General features: G+C 33.8%; 1 protein-coding gene across 1 annotated transcript in view; it reads right to left on the bottom strand.

The window, feature by feature from the left end:
* Positions 1-1,298: 1,298 nt before the first annotated feature.
* The window catches only part of LOC128241440 (uncharacterized), a 52,051-nt gene continuing 28,525 nt past the window's right edge, over positions 1,299-24,824 (bottom strand). Inside the window, exons 4-13 of the mRNA XM_052958368.1 lie at positions 10,157-10,281; positions 9,329-9,443; positions 8,475-8,638; positions 6,999-7,058; positions 6,622-6,718; positions 5,580-5,666; positions 5,087-5,134; positions 4,053-4,109; positions 2,741-2,897; positions 1,299-2,125 (exon numbers count right to left, since the gene is read on the bottom strand). Coding sequence (XP_052814328.1) covers positions 1,459-2,125; positions 2,741-2,897; positions 4,053-4,109; positions 5,087-5,134; positions 5,580-5,666; positions 6,622-6,718; positions 6,999-7,058; positions 8,475-8,638; positions 9,329-9,443; positions 10,157-10,281 — 1,577 coding nt within the window. The 3' untranslated portion in view covers positions 1,299-1,458. The remainder of the gene's footprint in view (positions 2,126-2,740; positions 2,898-4,052; positions 4,110-5,086; positions 5,135-5,579; positions 5,667-6,621; positions 6,719-6,998; positions 7,059-8,474; positions 8,639-9,328; positions 9,444-10,156; positions 10,282-24,824) is intronic.

The raw sequence follows: 24,824 nt of genomic DNA, 5'->3' as shown, positions 1-24,824 counted from the left end.
CGGAAAGTAGTAAAATCCCTAATATCAAACCGAGCAACAACGTATTTTATGGTATTAAATATTTATATTGCATCATAACTATGATATAATCAAGAGATGTTTGTCAAACATCATGCCGCCATGAGCGCCATGTTGTCAGGAATATTTGGACAGTTGAATCAATTATGCATGAACCAAAATGACAGCTGATTTGAGCTTGAAGATAGTAGGTACAGTTTTTGATCATGTTTAGATGATGACTGATATTTGCAGATTAACATGTATCTTCTTAGCAGCAGAGAATAAGTAAATATAACGCAATTTCTAATGACCAATATGAGTTATAACAAATATTAGTAGTATGACAATAGATAAGTTTTTGAAACATTTCAGCAATGTATGTTTGTTTATAACAACTACATATAAAATGAAACACACCTTGTCTGAAATGATGATCAAGACTGGTCAGTTGAGGGTACCTCACATATACCCGGTTACTAGAAATAAATGCGTCCAAAGTTTCTCCGTCTGGTATTCACCAAAAAACTACCCATTGTCTAGTAATCATGCGAACAAGCATTCGTGTTCAAGGACACTGTGACCTTGACTTTTGCCTTTATGACCTCAAAATCAATATCGGTCATCTACTTGTCACCCCCAACCAAAATGTCAAGTTGGAGGACCATGGATGCAGGCATATTCGAGATATTACATGGACATATTTTTTAGCGATCAAGTTCACTGTGACCATGATCTTTAACCCGATGACCCTAACATCAATAGGGTCATCTTATGGTCAGGCCCAACCTCCCAGTCAAGTTTGAGGGTCATGGGTGCAGTCTTTGTCGAGTTATCACTCGGACAATCTTTTCGCATTCAAGGTCACTGTGAAAACGACCTTTGACCTGATGATCCCTAAAATCAACGGCGTTCATCTATTTGACAGGCCCAGCCTCCATGTCAAGTATCATGACCATAGAAGCAAGAATTGTTGAGTTATCAGTAGGACAAGCTTTGAAAACCTTTTCTCGTTAAAGTTCATAGTGACCTTGACCTTTGACCCGATGATCCCTACAATAAATAGGTGTCATCTACTGGGAAAAGCTTTGGTCTAACGACGGACGGACGGACCAACCGAACGACCGACCGTCTGACATGCCGACCGACATGTGCAAAGCAATAATCCCCTTCTCCTGCAAAGGGGGGCTTTATAAACTTAATAATTGAATGAAATACATAACCATGCGGTGATCAGTTAGACAGAGTCCAGACTTTTTATTGTTCTTGAATTAAAATGAACACATCAGTGAGTATTTTTGATTGCCAGCTTTAACACTAATGCTATCGCAAAAAAGGAATGATCATGCTAAAACTAATACATATATATTTTAATCATAGCAATATTGAAAGACATTGAAAGACATTGAAAGACATACATAATACAGGTGTAGCAAGGTAAGAAACGATATTCCACAATACTCATGCTGCCTTATCGCCATTATAGGATAACAACTGATATAAATGCTTAGTGGCACTGCATGACAGCATTCTTTTAGGCAATTCACTGTCCTCATCTCTTTCATCAACATTGATGCCACATTCTCTCAAGATCACAGAGAGAAATTTCTTATAAGCATTATCATGCTTCAGATGAATATGCTGACCATGGTATCTTGTTTCTAGCCTACTGTCGTCATCCGTTAGGTGAAGAAAGACAACCTTGCATTGAGGAATGATTCTCTGTTTTAGGAGACAGTGGTTTAGCAAGTCATGTATCAGCTTTTCTTCTTTGGTTCCATAACTCAATGTAGTAAGAAACACAAATACCAGAATTTTGTTTGTATTTCCAGTTATCTCTTCAATAAAAGCGAATCTATTGGTCTGGTAATCGCTCAAAACATCGGGGTCGAAGCAGCACTGGCTTGGAATTCCACCCTCAATAGACAAAACGTTCCGAAGAAGTTCGGTAACGTCTCGTGTATACTGGTCGAAGGGTAGAGTTAGAAATAGAATTGAACACTTGCTTTCGTCCAGGTTTTCCAGCATAGCCTGTGTTACGCTTCGTTGAAGCTTTTTACCACTGGATGTCTTCGAAGGCAAGCCTGAGTTTGTTTGTGATAAAATACTAGACGCCCAGGAGGAGCCACTGGAAGAAGTTAATGAGTATAAGATAATATATATTCAGAAGTTGGATAGTGTACGACAAAATATATATTCAGTTTTAAGTGTCTGTATTGCTTTACATAAGTCGTTTAAGCATTGCCTGCGTTTCAGGCAAATATTTATAAATGTATATTATTATGTATATATATACTTACATGTAAATAAACATTTAATTTACCCTAATAAACTAGAACTACTTTATTTCAACAAACATAGATTCCAATTAAGAATACATGTACATGTACTCAAGTTAACAATAAAAATCTGATTTGGTTTAATCGAATCTAGAACAAAGAATCACATTTTAAACAGAAACTGAAAAGACTAAAACGCTATATTTATATTTATTCAAAAACAAGTTAAATATTTCAGGCTCTGTAACAAGACAGCGCAAATTTCCTGATGCTCGAGGTATTTTTGCCGGTCTCCGGGAGTTAGAGCCAACGGGGTTTGTCCATAGCTTTACATATCTTTGGGCATCCTACCCATCACACATTCTCGAAATAGTAGAACGATGCAAATGTGTTTTATATTTCAAATACAATAAGGAGGGATTAACCAATCAAACCATATATAAACCAACAAACGCGCACAATACCTTGCTATCCTGTTGTGTGAACTCTTGTGTGAGGAATTCCTCAGGAAGCTGGTCTCACGTTCACTAGAAGTTCCATTGCCATGGCCTCGCATTGGCTGGGCCTCGGGCTCAGAGACAATCGGATGCATATTAAGGATGGAGTTTCTGATAATCTCATCTGAAAACAAAATTTACAAGTTATCCAAATACTTGAAACAAACTATGTATTACCAAATCCGAAAGTATGGCTTTAATCAAACATGACACAAACACGTATTATACTAGGCAGTCGATTCACACGATAGTACTAAACTATGTACATAAGTATTTTAATTAATATTGGCTCCGGACCACTGGTAGCATGAAAAGTTATGTGCAGCCAATATTGGCTCCGGACCGCTGGTAGCATGAAGAGTTATGTACAGCCACAGACTAGATAATAACACCGAAATATTTGTCCTATTGCTTCACATGTACTTCTTGGTTTTGTCAAGCTGTCGTTGTGTCTTAATTTTGTTTCCACATCAAATGAAATACAACATACTGCAGAATAAATGTGTGATATAAATATGCCGACGCATCAAATCGACCGTTAATTATGAGAAAGACATCTTTTCAAAGTCAATAGTTCGTCAAACTTTAAGCTGAGCTGATTCAACATTGCCAAGTACAGTAGCGCAGATTTTTCAAAAGCTTTCAAGTAGTTTCTAAACCATTACTTCTCTGCATGCATGAATCTATTATAATTATCATTGCGTTGTACTTTTATCGTTACTCTTTTCATCACTGAAGAGGTATTTCAAAAAGATATGGAAACAAATGCACTACTATGGGGATTTTCAGGAACAACTTACGATCTAATAGTGTACGCATTAATCTTTGGTACCGTACTTGCTAATGCATTTTCGTTTCGTCTAGTTTGAAAGTTTATCTTTGTATTCAAACTAAAGTGTAGCATTGATATGGCAGTCCGAGCTATTTTAGTGATATTTGAGTTTCGTTATCGTGTTCCATATTAACCATACATGATTTATTGATCAAGTAGCAAATATGTAAAACGCGTATTCATTCCGCAAAATAGGTCAACTATTACTAATAAATGGGATTGAGTTATAACTAGTTTATAAACAACTGATTGCATTCTGATTCGCTTGCACGTGGTGGTATTAAAAATTTTATTAAGTTAATCTTAAGGTCGTTCATCATTGATTTCTTTCACTTTATCCGTCAGTTATTAATAACAAGTAATCCGATAAGCTACATCAGTCTTAAGACCCAAAAAATACCTCAATTGAATGCCAGCCCTGGATTTAAGGATTAAACAGGGACCTACCTGTCTTCAAGTGGCCTAGAAGACTGGATCGGCGGCGACGTTCTTTGGGGTTGCTTCCTGTATAATAGTGTAACATTTATAAAGGCTATTTTGAATCTACACTACATTATAGCTTTCAAATTACGTTTATCTCTGTTTAAATGAGCCGATTGTTCAGAACTTAGTCAGAATTAAAGCGTAGTTAACGGAATCGTTTTCAACTTGAACATATTTTACATATTTTATGATGTGCTGATATGTTTAAGTAAAACACGCATAGCTGAATCAGTTGTTTCAATATTTGTGAATAGAATAACAGAATACATGTGTATCCATGACACATTGTAAGTATTACAGATTTGAAAGTTAACAACGATTAAGTTATAAGAGTTGTAAACTTAAATAATGTTATGAATAATCGGTCCAATGTCTATCAAAAGACAGCATAGTTAATGTTAATCCCTCTTTTTTTAGCAAAACATTTAGCACTTTAGCACCGATTACTTTCTTAACAATAATACCAATATTGATTTTTTTATTTAAGGGGGTTGGGGGAAACGAAATATTGGTGTGTGGAGAGTTTTTTTATACACGACTAGATATCATAATAATCTGGCGATAAGCCTACATAGCATAGGGGTGTAAAAGACAGACAATTATTTCATTAGTTATGTGCAAATATAATTTAATTCAATTTTATGTATTTTCATGTTTAACTTATTTTGATATTTAGGAGCAAAGCCAAAACAAAAACGCATATGATTTGTCTATAGATTAAAAATATTAGCCTTTATAAATGTGATTTTTTTTATTATTAGTTACGTTGCAACCAATTCAAGAGTTAAAAAAGAGCCCAAATTTTGCCAATATTTTTTTTCTGTACACAAATCATAATCATTAAATTAAATGAGTTAAAGGTGATAATGCAATTAACTATTTTTTATTTATCGTGCGAATTTAACAAAAATATACCGTTTTTTATCATACATCATTTATGGCTAAAAATGATAGCACATGTGAAAAGTTAGTTGACTAATAAACCTTAAGGACCTTACCTCTTCTATTTTTATACGCACGAAGAAGTCCCATTAGCTTCTGCACGACTGCAATGAAAGAGCAAGTAATGGTACACTCAATTCCAAAAGTATATATGACACATTCAAATTAATGACAATGCTTTATGGTATACTTCATTGCGAAAGTATAGATGACAAATCGAAATTCATGTTCATATTTAGGGCACACTGCATTGCGAAAGTATATATGACAAATTGAAACCATGTATATGACAATTTAAAGTGAACAACAACAGTACAGAGTACACCGTCTTCTGGCCATGTATATGACACTTTAAAATATATAACAGACTGAAATGAGTGACAACTGTCTGTGTTCAACGCATTCAAGGGTTTTATGTGATAAATTTGAATAAATCAAATCAATCAGGGGACATAAAACAATAACAGTCAAAACAGTCATTCTGTGAGAGTGCAGCTTAAAAGGCAGATTCGGACTTAACAAAACTATATAAAAAAATCAATAACTAACCAAATATGATGAGAGCGAGGATGGCTGTGAAACAAGTCATCACAATAAGACCAAATATCACAAACGTCCCAAAGGATTCGGTATCGTCTGCAACGGTAGAGCATTCATATAAAACGTTCGATAAGTGTTAAAATAATACGAATATTTATGCTTGCTGAATTAGAACCATTTCTACCATTATATCAATATGTACCAGGAATGCTGTATCACATGCAAATAACGCAATCAAATGATTAAAAGTTAAATGGTTTAAACATTTTAAGGTGAACACGGATAAAAACACAATCGTAACGCCTCGGCTAACTGCTAAATTGAAATTATTACGCGTCCTACTTGCAGCGAAGTCAAATAATCAGATCTCTGACATTGTAAACCGTCCATATATATTCGAGGTTGTTTTCGATGTAAAAGTGGCCAAGGAGTGCCAAATGATAAAAAAACACGGTTGCTTAGGCTGAATGTAGTAATGCTCCATTATATATCATTCATGCATTAAAAAAAACAGGGACATGTGGGGTTATTTTAAAAGAAACCAACATCATTTTGTTAACCTCGCTTTTAAGGCGTTTGGATTGTATACGAAATATAAGCAAACACATGTGCAGGAAAGATGATAGCATATGGTACAATTTGCATACATTATAGGAATTACTTGATCGTGGAATTTGAGATGGTACATGCGAAATTTATCGAATGTTTGCCAGTACTTTAACAGTGAAGGCGTTAGGCAGAATAACATGCCCGGTATGCAAGGAAGCTCATATCTACGGTTTTGTGAATTTAGGTCCAGTATGAAATCCCTCAAAATCGGTCATTTTGGGATGACGAAGGATTCAATTTAACATTCAACAAGAAGGTCTTTATTTACTTTCTGTTAAACGACAATAACTATAGCTCTAACTAAACCGCTTTCATTTCCTTTTTGGTTGGCAAAGAAACTGTGCATAAACCTGCTTTCAAGCAATAGGAAAAGCAACGACACAACTAAACGAAAACCAACATAACACAAAGTATAGTTCTAGTTTATTGTTTATGAACTTACCATATGGATCGGATTTTGACGTCACGTGATCACAAACTATTCTGATGTCACTGTACACATAGCAGTAGAGGTCTGCATTTAGTTGTCGATACGAGACCTAAAATTGAATAACGGATTCATAAAACAATTTAGTTTTATCCGCCATTCTGAATATGCAAGGATAAAGAGTTTACCTTCCACGATTATCTAGACAAAAACAAGGACTACAATCATTTACACTATTACATTTAATTAAATGATTGGGCACTCCAAGTTTGAGCTTATTTTGCAATTTGTAATCAATTTTCAAACTTTCATTTTATTTAATTATCACATATTTTGTAATGATAGCATTGCTTACTAAACATGCGTCTAACGTATTATGTACACTGACATACCTCAAGCGTTCCAATACCATTGTATTTGTCGTTAAATTGAAATGATATGCTTGAATTGGTCTGAAAAGGGAATGGAATAAAATAGTGCAATAGAACTTAGCAACTTTCCGGTAAATTATATCTATTTATATACTCTTAACACTAACGGGTCAATGAAGGGTGGTAGCGTGACCGGCGCTTCCCTACCCCATACTCCAATCGTCCAAGATTGCTTTTTATTTCAATCTGGGAGAAAATGAGTAATAAAATACGGCCAAAATGTTTCATTTCGGACTAGAAAATGTTAAAAATTTCTTGGGGGAGTAACCTCAAACCCGGCTGCCAAAATTTTTAAACCAAATAAATTTCGGTTCTTAGGGAGGGGCGCAACTCAAAAGATTTCGTCTCATAGTAACGCCCCCTCTAACGTCATATCCTGAATCCGTCCCTGCTTGACTTAAAAACAGACTATGCTATGCGTTTTAAAACAGCTCGATATTATAGACACAATGAGTATTTAAATACGTACAAAATAACGGATACTTCTGACAAAGAATCGAAATGAGGTAGCTGTCTTTGTTTTCTTTACTTGGTCAGACTGACATGCTTCTATTTAGCGATAAGACACCATGCTTCCATTAAGCGATGAGACAACATGCTTCCATTCCGCGATAAGTCAATATTGACTAAATCATAAGACTGTTTTAAGGATGTTTGCTTTGTGACAACTTTACAAAGAAAATACGTTAAATTATATGTATTTATATACTCTTAACACTAACAGGTCAAGAGAGGGTGGTAGCGCGACCGGCCTTTCCCTACCCCACCTAAAATCGTGCAAGATTGTTTTTTATTTCAATCTGGGAGCAAATGAGTAATAAAATAAGGGCAAAATACTTCATTTCGGACTAGAAAATGTTAATAATTTCTTCGGGGAGTAACACCAAATACGGCTGCCAGTCTTTTTAAACCAAACGAATTTCGGTTCTTAGGGAGGGGCGCAAGTCAAAAGGTTTTGCCTCATAGATAAGCGTTTTAAAACAAATCGATAGTATAGACACAATGGGTATTTAAATACATACAGATTAACGGATACTTCTGATAAAGAATCGAAATGAGGTAGCTGTCTGTGTTTTCTTTACTTGGTCAGACTGACATGCTTCCATTTAGCAATAAGACAACATGCTTCCATTAAGCGGTACGACAGCGTGCCTCCACTTATTGATAAAACATTATTGACTAAATCATTAGACTGTTTTAACGATACATACCAAAATAGGTCTGGGGTGGTATTCAATATGCACCATAAGTTAATCTTAGGGTCGTATATGATTAAATTCATTCACAATTTTGGTCAGTTATAAATAACAAGTAATGTGATAAGCTACATCTTTCTTAGATCCAATCAAGACCAATATTTAAAACCAGTTCTTGACGAGACACCATTTCACGGTACACGCAATAAATAATCATCGTAACCTATTTTAAGATACTTACAACTGACCAGTGTTTAAGTGTAGTTTGACCTTTGTCTAATGGTGCGAATGAAACTCCGTATACTCGTGCCGACGGCTTGTGATTGAATGTTCCATTTTTCGAGCACAGGTAAGATGTGTTGAACAAAATGTCATCAGACTGGCATCCCTCTTGACAAGTGATGGCTGAAATTAATACGCAAAATTGAAACTGATAAGATATTCAAGTGTGTATGCCTTATATTCGATTGATTTGCATTGAAATATCAACATATCTACAAGTTGCCAGCACTCCAATACATTGGATAAACATGTGTCATCATTAACGTACCTTTTTGATGGAATGGAATTCCTTTTTATGTAAAAACGTTTTCATTAAGGTCAATAACATTGCTTATTGATAATTGGACGCACTGGCTTTATAACAATGCATTTTAGAAGGGCACTCCCAATACACATACATTTTAGAATAACCCAGTATTGAGGCACATGGTTCAATGCCTAAAATGGACTAAAAGAGATAACCACAACGTCTTATGAAAACCAAGGCAACATCATATACCAAAGTATATTTATTAAGCGAAATCCTGTATTTACTTTTTTAAGCATTATTCTTCTAAAGATTAAGCTACTTTTAGTTTAAAATGTTGTAAGCTTGTAGTCACCATCGTACATTTTCTAAGTTATATAAATGCAAACTAGGTGTGCGTTTGAACTGGATCATGCTTCAATTTTAAACCGCGATATTGTGTCTGTAGTTTCCATGTTTTATTGCCTTGGAAAAAGTGGCTTCGGTACAACAGTTTCTGATACCCTGGAATTACCATTCCCATTCACTCGAATATTCAAATTCAAACATAATAAGAGCAAAGAAACCTTGGTCCACAACATCCAACGTTGAACTGGCAACTGTGTTATATTCGTCACCGGCAACCGTGACATTGATGGCAATATGAAGATGATCGGAGACTGAGATTGGTAGCCAGCAAATCTAGGAAAATAAGAAACAATTTTAAGTCCTTGTAAACCAGTTGAGGATATTCCAACCTACATAGACGGACAATTTTATCGAAAACAATGTTTCAACGTGATAATAATATGATAGTTTATCATATTGTCAAATTGTGTTATACAAATACACCATTTCATTGATGTTTTAATGTTCGCACTGTCTGTTTTCTTATGTGTTTGTTTAGAACCGGTCAGATAGCAATCTTGTGTGATTCATCTGTTCATGTCCCTGAAGTTACCTTTGGAAAAAAATACTTAATTTAAGCTCGATTATGAAGGCAATAAAATATTTCTGAATCAATCTCGAGTCCGTTTCCTTGGCAGAAACCATAACTGCTTTTTTTCTGGGATGCCAGGAAAAGGTTCTAAGATTGGCAACCAGCATTTGTAGGGAAATAAGTTATAGTCGTAAACGTGTTTATATATTAAAATCTACATCGATTGACACTTGTTTGAATATGATGTTGAAATGGCAGTTTAGTTTTCTTCCAATAGCCATGACCTATATTTTCAAGAAAACCGTTTGTTGGAGTTTTCTGTTTACTACTGTGTTTTATAGACCGTGTCATATAACAATATAGTATGATAGTTATCCATAAAAAATCGTTAGGATAACGTCTTGATCTCAAAGAGTGTTCGTTTTTTAAATATGGCATTACGCTTTATTAAAAAGTGAGTCAAAACACCACCAACCAGTTGTTTAAACTCTCTTGACCGGGTCAGCAGAACGGACCGCTGAAGTGTATGTAGGCGGCTGGAGTTGCGAAGAAACGCTAGTGTGTAGCGAATATTCAGCGTCAACTTGGCCTGGGTCCTTTCTGGGAAAGTTAGCACCGCAAACATAGATTTTCAACATTAAAAGACCGTAAAACAAAACATGCATGAAGAGGATAAAATTTGCAGAAAAATGATATTCAGCGTCAACGCTCAGGGAATCTCGTAGGAAGAGTTTAGTGCTGAAAACAAATGCAGATAAACATAAGATAATGGTTAAACCGGTTGTTTGTGGCAAGAAAAAAGTTGAGGGAGTGCATGGAACTAAGACAAGACATATGCGTAGCTCGTGCTTGCTCCTGTCTGGTTTCATACCTGCAAAGATGAATTTTACACGAGATGGTTGTGAAACTGGAACGTATATATCACAGACGCTTGTTGCAGCAGAAAATGAAATGATATTTAAAGTCGAATTTGACTGGATAGTTTTGGACCATCGCGAGTCTGAGAATGAAAGCCAGTATCTTAGACCATTTGTATGACCATCTGCAGTTCTGAACATTCAACACTATCAACACGAATGAAATGCATTTAACATGTGGGGATTGTTTGTAAACATTCGCGATCTTGAACCATGACCTGTGTACTGTACTTTGTGACTTGCGGAATAATTGTTACAGCATCAGATAATGGTGACTGATTCATGTTTATGAGCTTTTAAAAGCTTTATTATGTTTTTAATTGATATTGACGTATTAAAATGCAATGACCTTGACTGCAGGCGTATTGAAAAAAGTTGAACAGTTTTGAGAACTATTTCGGGAACGATTTAAACATGGATACCGAGTGTGATGACGTAATCAGGGAAAAAACAGTTTCCCCCCATATTTTTAAAGAAACTTAATAATTTTAAGGTTATTTGCAGTGTTTAAATATACAAAACTACATGATACATAGAATAATAGGTTAGGGCCGTGGATGGAGAATATTCACCCGATAATTTCCTCCGCCTTCTCATATAAACTTCTTCCATCCACGGCACTAATCTATTATTCTCTACATACACGACCATCTTGATTCTGAGGTTGAGACTCAGTATTAAAGACCATATTGAAACTGGAAAAAGTAAATAAGACATAGAACAGGAAATTAGTTTATAATACAAACTATCCTTTATATAATCATTTGTTTTACCACAAAATCAAAGCTTTTCTAAGACTCGCGACATAAACTAAGAATCAAGACGTTTATGATTTGAGCCATTTTTTTATCATTGTTTCCACAACCGCGTTGATTTCGATTTCTTCATGGTACACAGACATATCATAATTTTACGTTGTTTTTATTTTTTGCAATTCAACTTATAATGAAGGTCTGTAGTTTTAAAATATCAAGGCCTTTTCTACGCCAAAACAATTCAAGGGCTACATATCGATTTCACACTAAAAAAACCCGACTGCAACCGTCAATTCCTTTACACATCAACATCAAACTTACTTCTAAGGTGAAGGCTCATACACCTGCAAAGGACCCATAAATGTACAATTTCCATCGGTTTCACATTATCCGGCTAATTAAATCGTTGCTTGAAATTACGCTCTTTGAGGTGCCAAACACTTATTCTTCGAAACGAATTGATTGTTTATGCTTGTTTACTATCATTAGTAACAGTTTGAAAGTGAAATTATTCCGTTAGACTGATATTTTCAATTACAATCAACATTTAAAGTTAGGTGCATACAATGCCTTTTAATGAAATGATCAATGCCTTTTTTTTTATCTTGAATCATTCTTTCTAGTTCTATTATACAATGGCAACAAAAAGACTGGCGCATTTATCGTTATTCTTAATGCGGACTGGCATTAATTAACTTCAATCAACAAATGCCATGAATTGCTATAACAGAGACAGATTACAGTTTCCTTGCTTACACAAGTTAAGGAAAGTTTATTTTCAAGCAAATAAGACACTTGCACGCAAGGACTTATGATAATTCTGCTTTGCAAGGTTACTGCCATTTATTGAGGGTTTGGAATTTGGATTACCTCGATAACAATCTGCTATCAAATACTGAGGCAGTGTTGTTTCAAAATGATATGAGATATTGAGAATTGTTCGTAATATCGCCAAAAACATCAAGCATTTACACCAACTTTTTTTATCAAAATATCTTTATACATAAATGTATAAATGTTGGGTTTCGTCGTCTCAATGTGTTTGCGTGCAAATAAGTACGGCGATATATCTCCTAAAGTATTGTCCTTTACTGAACATATAACCCCAACAACCACACCCAATCCCCTTGCGTACTGAATAAGTCCTTATTTCTACCATTACAAATAATATAAATCTATTTGCGAGTTTCTGTACCAAATATTGATACATATTTGTTTTCTGCGTACCACGTATCATTCACTTGAGTTCGATTACTCATTTAAAAGCACATGAATACCGCGTACCAAAAATTGGTTCCAACCCCAACAAATTCATGAAAATCTAAGAAGAGAATGACTCCATATACAACTGATCAATTTGTTTTGTAAAGCACATATATAGTCGCATTCTGTCTATGGTCAATATGCCATAATAAATGTGAACACGTATAGTCACATTTTCTTCATGGTCAATATGCCATAGTAATGTCGCATTTTACTCATGGTGAATACGTCATAGTTAAACGTGGTCACATATAGTCACATTTTGTTCTTGGTTAACATGCCATGGTAGAACGTGAACAAATATAGTCACATTTTGTTCTTGGTAAAAGTGCCATGGTAAAACGTGAACAACATAGTCCCATTCTGTTCTTGGTCAAACGTCATAGTAAACCGTAAACACATACAGTCACATTTTGTTCTTGGTTAAAGTGCCATGGTAAAACGTGAACAAATATAGTCACTTTTTGCTCTTGGTCAAATGTCATAGTAAACCGTAAACAAATATAGTCACATTTTGATCGATCTTGGTTAAATGTCATAGTTAAATGTGAACACATATAGTCACATTCTGTTTTAGGTCAAATGCCATATTAAAACGTGAACACAAAAAGTCTCATTTTCTATATGGTCAATATGCAATAGTAAAGTCACATTATGTTCTTGATCAAATATCATATAAAAATGTAAACACATATAGTCTCATTTTGTTCTTGGTGAAATGCCGAATAACAACGTTGACACATATAGGTACAGTTTGTTCATGGTCAATATGCAGTTGTAAATTCACATATTTTCATGGTCAATATGCCGTTGAAATGTTGAGCCTTTTGCAATGGTTATCACTTTACCCTTGAAACATGAAGACATCATTGGGACTTCATATGACAGAATTTATCACTCTGGTAACTAATACATAATGTCAGGAGTATCCCTGTTTCTCTTTGCATTTTGCATCGACTAATGGACCGTGATTTGTCTGTCTGTCACAAAAACAGTTCAAGCTATTTTTGTCGATATGTTTACGTACAACATTTGTCGTTAATCTAGACTGCTAACAGCTAAAACATTGCCAATAAGGTTTTGTTTTTCTTTTTCGCAATTTTTTAAGGAGTGTGAGGGAATGTTATGAAAGGACACTTTTCTGACGTCCTGTATCATGTCGAGTTCTGTGTATTAACACGTATTCTTCGAGACCTCGTACCGGTCGAGACGTATGCTTGTTTAAACACCAAACAAGCTCTGATACAGACGTGATACAGGTCGTTATAAAAGCGTCATACTATTAGATTATTTTATCGCATGTCTTCTTTGATTATTTCCATGTTGAAACGAACCGCGTTGAGTTGAAACCAACAAAACTGCACGTTAAACGACAGTTTTCGGAATTTCAATGTCAGAAATTACGTCGTAAATTAATGTTTTTCATTATATAGTGTTTTTTCTTGAATATAAAAACAAATCAGCAATAAGATGCATCAGAAATAACTACTTTAGAAAATAAAGTAAGGTTCTGAAAAAATATGTAACTGAATAGTAAGTTTATATTGTAAAAAACTTGAATACAAGTCATTCAGTAAAAATTAGCACTCAGCGTGCTGATTTTTCTACTGCTTTATATGGAAACGAATTTGTGTAGTGTAATCCCATGGCTTTTACTGAGTTTGAAATTAAGTGTCAGTTATATAAATCTACCTCGAGAATTGGTTTTGCGGTTTAAATTTTTTTATAAAGTTCATTACTAAAGAGGCTAACTATATTTCTCGTACTAAATCTCCATCATACTGTCACCGGCATACGGAAGAAACCATTAATCGTTCATCTGAATTCACATTGTGCAACGTATGTGTCTGATCTAGAAAAGCTTGTAAATTGATTGGGACTTAAATATAAGCAGCATATAATTATATTCAGTATTTTACCACTCTCATTCATCAGAGGTTTGATCATTATAAATCTAACCCCTGATTTAATCGCTGCAAAATCGAGTTCAAAACTATATATAATGCATTTTCCTGATATTATCAGCATCAACCAATCAAAACCTCAATACGTACGCATACTTAACTATTGATCAATGTTAAGAAAAAGAAAAAAGATCAATGACCATGTGCTACACATAGCATCATCACTTTGGTGTACGAGAATGCACTCCAACGGAACGAATAGCACCGTCTCTCCACTTTTAACTTATCAATTCATCAGACCTTATTCATTCTCCTAAGTGACAGTTGCTTTTAAATTGGTTCTGGTCTGCACATAATGCACGGAGGATAAACGATTATAGGAAATATTAATCAGGCTGCCTCATAAACACCGAGGCTTTCCTAATTGATTTCATACTAAGATCTGATATTAATAAGATTATAACGAAGTGAATTGCATTGTCGGCCATCGACGATAAAGAGCTACTCTGATCAGTGCATCGTCTCTGACATTAGACCGGCAACATTCACGGTCGAAGCAGCAAGTAAATGGGGGAGTGGGAGGGCATAAAGGTAGCAGTAAGTATTGGTCACCAATAAAAGAGCATACATTCCATGGTTAGCCTTATATGTACCAGTATCAATGGCAGGCAGATGTTTGTTTGTCAAATGTATCGACGCAATCTGTAATTTGTAGCGCATATATGCCACTGACCCATTGAAAATTCCCACTGTAATGAACGCGTCTTTTATTGATTAAATGCAGTTGGTCTATATCGTGGTATATTTAAACGTTAATATAAGGCTAAACACGCGATTCCTTCATTAAATGAATTGCTTTCAGTTTGTAATTTACGACTTAAGCGCAATTTCATCTTATTTTCAATAATTGATAAAAATGATAATTTTCATTTTACAACTTTTTGAAATTGAAAATTGAAATTTATGCCTTTATTTTAACCGATTTTAATGAAATTATGGATGGCCTTCTATACGGACATTTCTTGTTGAATGATCCTATGAAAACATACATTACATACAGAATATGACACGTCAGACTCGGTTTAATTTAGACTAGTTTAGGTGCAGTACGGTCAACGCCCCATATCTGCATTATCTCAATTGTTTCTGGTCGCATGGTCAGTTCGAAATCCTTCAAGCTGTTTAAGAGATGTGGATCGACTTGCAATATAGTCGTATTATGGTCATGTGACTTTAATATATAATTGATCACAAGAGCCATGCCAGTGGAGAATAAGCTTTCATGTACCACTTTTTTATGATATTAACATCATTATAAGGTGCATTGCTTCCCCTGAAGTAACTTTGTTTGGATTCTCGCATCATGGTTAAATTCTGTTTTTGCCAAATTGGAAAGCCCACTCCACAAAGCAACTTATCACAATGGCTTGTCGTACAGCTTTAACTCTCTATGGATGTCAATCCATTCAAAATAAATTTTGGATTTTAAATTAAAAACAAAACAAAACACAACGTCTATTAGAAGTCATTATGATGCCCATATTGTACTCCAGTGAAAATACCTGCACAATGCTCAGTCTATGCACACAGTTCGCCAGCAATGCTCAAGTTCACACAGTCATTGATTCCACATGAAATCTCACTTTTTCTGTTGGAATTTACAACATTTTTGGTGCTCCAATTCACGGAGGTAAAACTCATTGAGCACCAAAACGACAAAAATCCAGGATGTTAACCAACAGCTTCAAAGCGAATTCGCACTACTGAAAGCGACTGTGACACTGACTTACGGTCTTTTCAAACTTCAACCGCCAAATAACATGTACTCACTCGCCTGATTATTAATGACGTCACGCGGTTATGACATTGCTCGTATTATTCATTTGCTTAATATAATGGGTTGAAATATGTATTCTTCTTTGTTTATAAGCGACACATTTGAAAATCGGTTGATAATTGAGACTTTAATGTTTTGTATTGTAAATAAAATGTTTTAATGTCGGACAATTTTCTTTCATGCGGATGAGGCATCCTAATAACACTGTAAAGGTTCGCTGTTGGCTGCGGATGTGCGTTCATAATAACATTCCGTTATAAACGGAAGTACGTTCGTAGTACGTGTGTTGATAGTTAACAAACCGCAAAATGAAAAGGGAAAACGCAACTTTCCCTTTTCAGCATGGTAACATTTTTATTCAACAGAAACCCTTTGTAATGTCCTCAAAGCATTTCTGTAGGATTAGAAATATCTTTGGGAATATTACCAAACACTTCATAGTATAGTATTGAAGAGTTATAGTGTGGTTTTCAACATTTCTGGTAATATTCCCAAAAGTATCCATAGTATGCCAGGTTTTCTGGGAATATTACCAATTTGATCTTGAAAATTTGGTAACATTACCAAAACATTTTGAAAATATTTCCAAACACTTTGTAGAATTTTAACATTTGTGGGAACATTCCCAAAATAATCCATACTATGCCGAGAGATTTTCTAAAATATTCTTCAACTATGAAAAGTCACAAATATTTGGTAATATTCCCAAAAAAATGATGAACATTTTCTGCTAGGAATCTGAATATAATGTCCAGGTTTTCTGGGAATATTACCAATTTGATCTTGAAAATTTGGTAACATTACCAAAACATTTTGAAAATAATTCCAAACACTTTGTAGTATAGTACTGAAAGTTGTGGTGGGGGTTTCAACATTTTTGGGAACATTCCCAACTTCAACATTTGTGGGAACATTCCCAAAATAATCAATACTATGCCGAGAGATTTTCTAAAATATTCTTCAACGATGAAAAGTCACAAATATTTGGTAATATTCCCCAAAATAAGTGATGAACATTTTCTGCTATTATTCTGAGTATAATGTTCAGGTTTTCTGGGAATATTTCCAATTTGATCTTGAAAAGTTGGTAACATTACCAAAACATTCTGAAAATATTTCCAAACACTTTGTAATATAGTATCGAAGAGTTATGGTGTGGTTTTCAACATTTCTGGTAATATTCCCAAAAGTATCCATAGTATGTTGAGAGGTTTTCTAAAATTAATAAAAACTAGGGGTTGTCACAAATATTTGGTAATTTTTCTGAATTATGAACATTTTCGGCTAACATTTAAAATTCGTCTTGGAAATAATGTCCAGGTTTTCTGGGAATATTACCAAAGTTAATCTTGAAATTTCTGGTAACATTACCAAAACCTTTCGGGAATATTACCAAACATTTCAAAGTATAGTATTTAAAGTTATAGTGGGGGTTTTAACATTTTTGGGAACATTCCCAAAACTATCGATATTATGCCGAGAAATTTTCAAAAATATTCTTCGACTATGAAAAGTCACAAATATTTGGTAATATTCCCAAAATAAATGATGAACATTTTCTGCTAGGATTCTGAATAAAATGTCCAGGTTTTCTGGGAATATTACCAATTTGATCGTGATATTTGGTAACATTACCAAAATTATTTGAGAATATTACCAGATGAACTAAAAACAAACTAATTCAACAAAAAGCCTTTGAAAACTCCACAAATAGTTTATGTAGGACCAAACAGTTCATAGTATAGTATTGAAAACTGGGCCTTTTCAACATTTTTGAGAACATTCACAAAATATTCCATATTATGCCGAGAGATTTTCTATATCATTCTTAAACTAGAATTGTCACAAATATTTGGTAATATTCCCAAAATGAATTACGAACATTTTCCGTTATTGTTCTCAAATTCATCCTGAATACAATTATATTATCTTGAAATATTTGGAAACATTACCAAAACCTTTTTGGGCATATCAAAAGATGAATTGAAATAAAATAATCCAAAAGAAAAAGCTCCACGTGGGCTGCTGTAGGACATGAAACATTCTGGAAATATTACCAAAATCTTCATTGCATAGTATTAGAATTAACAGCAGGTTTTTCAGCATGTTTGTAATATTCCCAGAATAATCTAAAGTATGACTAAAATTGTTCTAAACATTTCTAAAACATGCAATATTCGCAAATGTTTGGTAATATTTCCAATAAAAATATAAACATTTTATAACAAGAGATGTTTGTCAAACATTAATCCCCACCACCCCCTGAGCGCCATGTTGTCAGGATTATTTGAACAATCGAAATATGCATTGACTTAAATGACAGCTGATTGGTCATTGCCATTGGATGACTTTAAGGCAGTTTAAAGATTATGACCATTCAAAGCGTGAGGATAGTAGACATAGTGTTCAATCGTGTTCAGATGATAACATATATTTGCAGATAAAATGTGTCCTCTTAGAAGGGAATAAGTAAATACGACAACATTTTAATGGCGAATATGAGTTATGACCATGACGTTTGACTCTAATAAGTGTTGATTGATAGAAAGACAAAGATTACATATTCCTGGTTGTTTAAACCTACTAGAATGTTATTTCAGTATTATAGGTATGTCTCTTGCAATTTTACAATTTGACAATAATTATTTTGAATACAAGTGTGGACTTTCGCATATTATGATTAAAAAACACACAGAAAAGAACAGAACAGACGTTTCTAAGTCATATACATCAGAACATCGTCTAAACACATACACTTAGGTTTTTGATATCAAATGCTTGTACATGGTTAGTGCTATGGTTAAAGACACAAATATGTTGACGTAAAGGCAGCAGTATCAGAGGATGAACTAAATTAATAATAATAATAATAATTACTAGGAATAACATTACGAATACATACTGATTCTTTAACATAATCGCAGAGTTTAACCAGCTCACATTTATTGACAGAGTTAAATATATTTCTGGGAATATTACCAACTAAATCTTGAAAGGTTTGGTAACATAACCAAAACAATTCGGGGATGTTACCAGATGAAGTGAAATACAAATATGATTATTTGACAAACATACAAACAGCCAACAGACAAATAGAACTTAAGATGCAAAACTAGACATGCTGGTTTTACGACTCTTGCTAATTTACTGCCGGAGATACGTGTGACAAAATGTTTTGTGACAGCTGAATGAACCGACGAACAGACAGACAAGTGAAATCTATTTGCCTCTCAGACTGGGGCATTTAAATGAATAGCAGTATTGAACATTTTTCGGTTATAACACATATACAGTTTTAAACAATTTATTCACAACGTGAATGACAAACAACTAAGTGTATGCTATGAACTGTACATTTAAAGTATGCTTAAATAAAAAAAAGTCATCGAGAACATGATTAACATAATTGGTGAATGTTCCATCAGTAAACATGGAGCAGGTTCAATACTTTTTTATTGTTCTATGTTTCTTTCCATATCATTAAAATAAACCTAAAGTATCTGCTTAAAGTTATCTATTCAAGAAAATAATAATACTTCTATCATTCGTTCTCGTCATTTACAAGACATTTTCTTGACCGGAATACTTTATAGTATATGCTAAACAACCTATAGCAAACATTTAAAAGTGGATTTATATTTCCTACAAGGATGTCACTATATCAGACTCTGAGTCAGCTTATGCTGGACACAAATGTTGTTGTAAGAAGGGGTATTTCATACAATCAAATTATGAAAACAAAATTGAAAAAAATATAATAAACACAGAGTAGATGAGCCAAAGCATGATGGCCTTCGAACTGTTATCAAGTGACAATAAAGGGTATAAATGTAATATTTCATGAATACCAAAGACGGCACTTTCTCAAATATGTCAGGCTTTATGCACACAGGAGTGGATAAATAAAAAAAACTCCATCACAGAAATCACAGGAAGAACTTTAATAATGAGTTATGTAGGGTAAGAGCTTAGCATACTGGAATGGCTCTCGAGAGACCAAGACTAGATTCCCGACTTCGCCATTGACCGATTCTCTCTGTTCAAAAAATGAAACTTGAATTATTTACTTACTAAAATAAAATAGGCTTTAAGGCAACGCAAAAGTATATAAAAAAAAATAACTCAATCATAAAATGTACAAATATTTACAAAATGTAAACACAATGTAAGCTTACTGAAATACAAAAACAAGGTTTAAAAGATATGTACAGGCACCCTGTTATCTGATATTTATGATCATACCAAATATATGAGGTTTTGGATGTCTGAAGCTTGTTTGGAACAATACGAAGCTACGGACTGATTTATAAGTTGAATCTGAATTTCCGATAATTGTATTACGTTGTCTTTCTTACATCCTTCGAATTTTGCAATTAAAAATCGACGATTAATTTTCATTTTGTCCAAGGGATTCAAAATCACGCTCTGTTTATTTTTTACGTTGAGAGAACTTGTTAGTTTTCCGACTGGCCGACGGGCAAAGGTCATCATGTTTCCCTCCATTTCTCCAATATACACACTCTGGTTTGTATATTCCACAACTGCCACCTGAAGACGAACCAAACATATAAGTATTTCCTAGATTTTATAGATGTGGTGTATTCTTAAAATTACAGTGTATACTACATATTGCCATTACAGCCAAAATCCAATTAATGATCATTTTAAGCTCAGTATATTTGTTATATAATGTCTTATACTTTAATAGACAAATGGTTTGTTATATAATGTTTCATACTTTAATAGACAAATGGCTTTATATTTCTGTATTTATACTTGAACATACCGTCATATGGTCTGCTACTTCGGCTAAAGTTTCAGTTTCTGCTGTCTGAAAATATATTTTTGAATCCTGCTGTACTAAAATAACGATTAACTAAAATGTAATTTTACTGGAACTCTTTATGACAATAAAAAAGTACAGTTGAACACCGTTAATTGAAAATCGTAGGGACCCAAAAAATATTTCGGGATAACGATATTTCGGATTAACAACTTTCATAAAATTGACAGCGTTCGCGAATAATAGATGACGTGATATACTAAGTCGTGAAGATTGCAATTTCGGTTACACGTTACCAATATGATACAATCGGTTTGAGTGATATTTCGTATACAAAAATATTTGTTGATTTATTATGTACTAAATGACAAATAATTCGTTTTTTTTACTTCTTTATTAAAACATAAAACGTTTAAAACAAATTGACAGCACATGTATGCATTCGGAACATAGTACGGATTATTCGGTAGCGGGTTAAGTGAGCAATGCGTATTTTCGATTGATATTCATGTTGTGTTAACCAGAAATTATATACACACTACATCACCTAAATGAATTGCTAATTTTCTGACATCGATGATTGTAAAATACGCGTGCTCAATTTCATTCTTTAACAAGCGCTAATTGTGCTCCATTGTCATCCCAAGCCCATGCCCTAGTGTAATTGAAGTATGGTGTGAAAAACTATGACATGATAAGGTTCGAAATAAGAATTGATAAAAAGGTGTGAAATACCAAATCGGGCCCGTAATTTTTACTTGGGAATAGCGATTAATTCGGACTAGCGATTTCGGATTAAAGATTAAAAATTTAGTTAAACAAAGTAGGAGTAAAATCGGGACCAAAAAAAATAATAGCGATCAATTCGGATAAACGGTGTTCGGAATAGCAGTGTTCAACTGTATTTCATACGGGTCTTTGTTTTATCTTTGCCCGAGGGCAAGATACTAATTTCCTGCATGGCCAAATTTTTGGATCTACTTATCTGAGGTAGGAGAAAAGTATGTCTATCAAATATTATCAGTCATATGTTATAAATGAATTCAGCCTAGTTTTAAGTTGTATTTCTTCAGACAAACAAACCTTATCGAATCTGGCATTGTTTGCTGATGTAACAATATTTTACCAAAATGCAAATTAGTAATAAGAACTACATGAGTTATGAATGTTGACACTTTGGTTTACTATGATTTATAATATACTTGTCAATCATCTTACACATATATCAACTTTAACACGTTTTCATGATGTAAGCTCATCTGTCTTAAACAGACGAGCTAAAACAAATGCAAGGAATATGGTCATAATAGGTACCCCATTTACTTCTAGGTTGATAAGATGCGGCATTTATGTATGTGGTTAGAGGCTGTGGACTTTGTTACTTAAGTTGAAGCTATAAACATGCACATATACATAATAATCATGAGAAATAACGAGCTTCATTGAATATAATTTATTTCCATGTAAAAAACGGTACCTTTGGTAGGGAAGCCCTTGCTGCTGTCTGTTCTGCCATTTTCACTCTTGAGCATTAGACTATCATTCTCTGCATACATTCTGTTTTGGTTTGCCTGAAATATATGTTCATGGCCTCAAAATTTGCCATATTTTTCTAAATCGACATAGGAAATATTGAATACACATTTTAATAGTACAAAACATAATACTCTCTAAAAATGTGTATAGGCGTATATTCACAGAGAATTCATGTTCATTTTATGAATAATATTTATAGATAAGCATGTGTGCTTTCCTTTTTTATGTTCTTTATAGGGTTGTTCATATATAATGAAATACTTGTTACAAAATAGAGGGCCTATGCTTATTTATTTACACTACTTTAAAAGTTGAACACCGACAAGGTCTCTTAACAGAAATGGAAATATTACGATACAATAAAAAGACATGTCAATAATTAATCAAAATAGTTTAAAAGCTTTACCATTTTAAGCATTTAAGATTTAACGGCATATTACCTGCATATCTGCAATCTGCCTGTCTTTATTTACCAGTTTTTCTTTCAAATTTTGAATATCCCCTTGTAACTGAAAAATAAACAATTACAATTAAACCCTTATACTATTCAACAACATAATAATGTATGGAATTTCACATTTATCTCATGTAGTCTTCACGCGTGTGAAAAGAAATTGCTTGTTATATTTGTATTTACAACTTATTGTGTGTGATTTTCCCAGCAAATTAAAAACATTTAAAACATTACTATATGGGCAATCCGGGTACTATACCTCATTTATTTGCCGCGTTTTAGCGATGCACTTCTTTTCGAGGTGATTGATATCGGGATATATGTTGCATCTCGCATCCCTGAAATACAACAAAGTATGGCAGCTCGTAGTGATAATCTGGGCAAAGAGATTGTTCACAGGTGTGCCTAAAATATTATCATTCCTTGTAACACCATTTAACAATCCTCAAACCACGGATATTAATTAAGTTTTATACATCTAAATACAAAGAAATGGATGTTTGACATGGATTCATAGCAAACGCTACAGACGATCCATTTCAAAATCATGAAAGATTTAAATAAATTGAAATAGTGATGACTAAAGAACAACTAGACAAACATAACATTAAAAAACTTCAGAAAAGATACCTAGTTGCGCTAATTAAATAAACAGAACAACAACAGGAAGTCCAATTATGTAAAAAAATATTGCCAAAAATGCTGCATGACAAATATACGAATTATTTGGTATTTGCCCGGCTTCCATGTGTCACTTTAAAAAGTCGTGATTAGGAAAGTGTAACTGTCACTTTTTTATAAGTATATGAGCCAGAGTCACAAAGCGTAACAGAAATGTAAACCACCTTGTGTCGTAATGCACCTGGGATTAAGGCTTAGGTTACTTTTACTATAAAAATGTTTTACTAATAAATAGTTAGACGACCTGAAGTAAGTTATAAGTTATTAAGAATGGGCGAAGTGAGCATACATTGAACAATTTTACCTTGAAATCTAACCATTTCAAGAACAGGGATCTGCTTTGCCTCAGTCCTGGCTTCGTACCGGAAATAAACTGTTCTAACTTGCATTGAATGCTTTCATCATCTTCAAAGGAAACCTGTTTTGTGGAAAATTGTGAAAGATATTTGTTTTAAACAAGATAAATATAATCATCACAACTAGTGCTTCTGAAAAGTTTTATATGATATTATTATTATAATTATTATTTTTAAAAAGGCGTTTATAAACTTTGCTAGGAAAATATGCGTGGCAAAACTTAGTTGCAAATTGCTCATATCAACTCATACAATACTTGATAAATGTTTAATTATAGCATTGCAATTTGTTGATAGAAAGATGATAATGTTGTTTGAAAAGCCAAACATAAATTATATGTTTTAAATTAGTAAAATGTGTAAGGAATGCAAATGTGGAACTTAGCGAAAATTGTTTGACAAAGGTATTTTTTACACTGTTTCATGAAGGCAGAAACTGTTTTAAAACTGTGCATCCGCTTTTACAAAGGGTTAAAGGCAATAACACCATAAGAATCATATATTTTTACAAATAAACAAAAATATTGTAGTATTTACCTTAATGCAACCAATGCCGCCACAATGAACATGCTTGATTACTCTTCCATTGAATTTTTGTTCTTTAGTTTGGAAGATATGACCATCAATACTCCACTTCATTGAAAATTCCATTTTACA

Source organism: Mya arenaria, chromosome 7 (genome assembly GCF_026914265.1).
Source record: "Mya arenaria isolate MELC-2E11 chromosome 7, ASM2691426v1".
Classification (NCBI taxonomy): Eukaryota; Metazoa; Mollusca; class Bivalvia; order Myida; family Myidae; genus Mya; species Mya arenaria.
The sequence above is the reverse complement of the archived record's forward strand: the minus strand, read 5'-3'. Positions and strand labels throughout refer to the sequence as shown.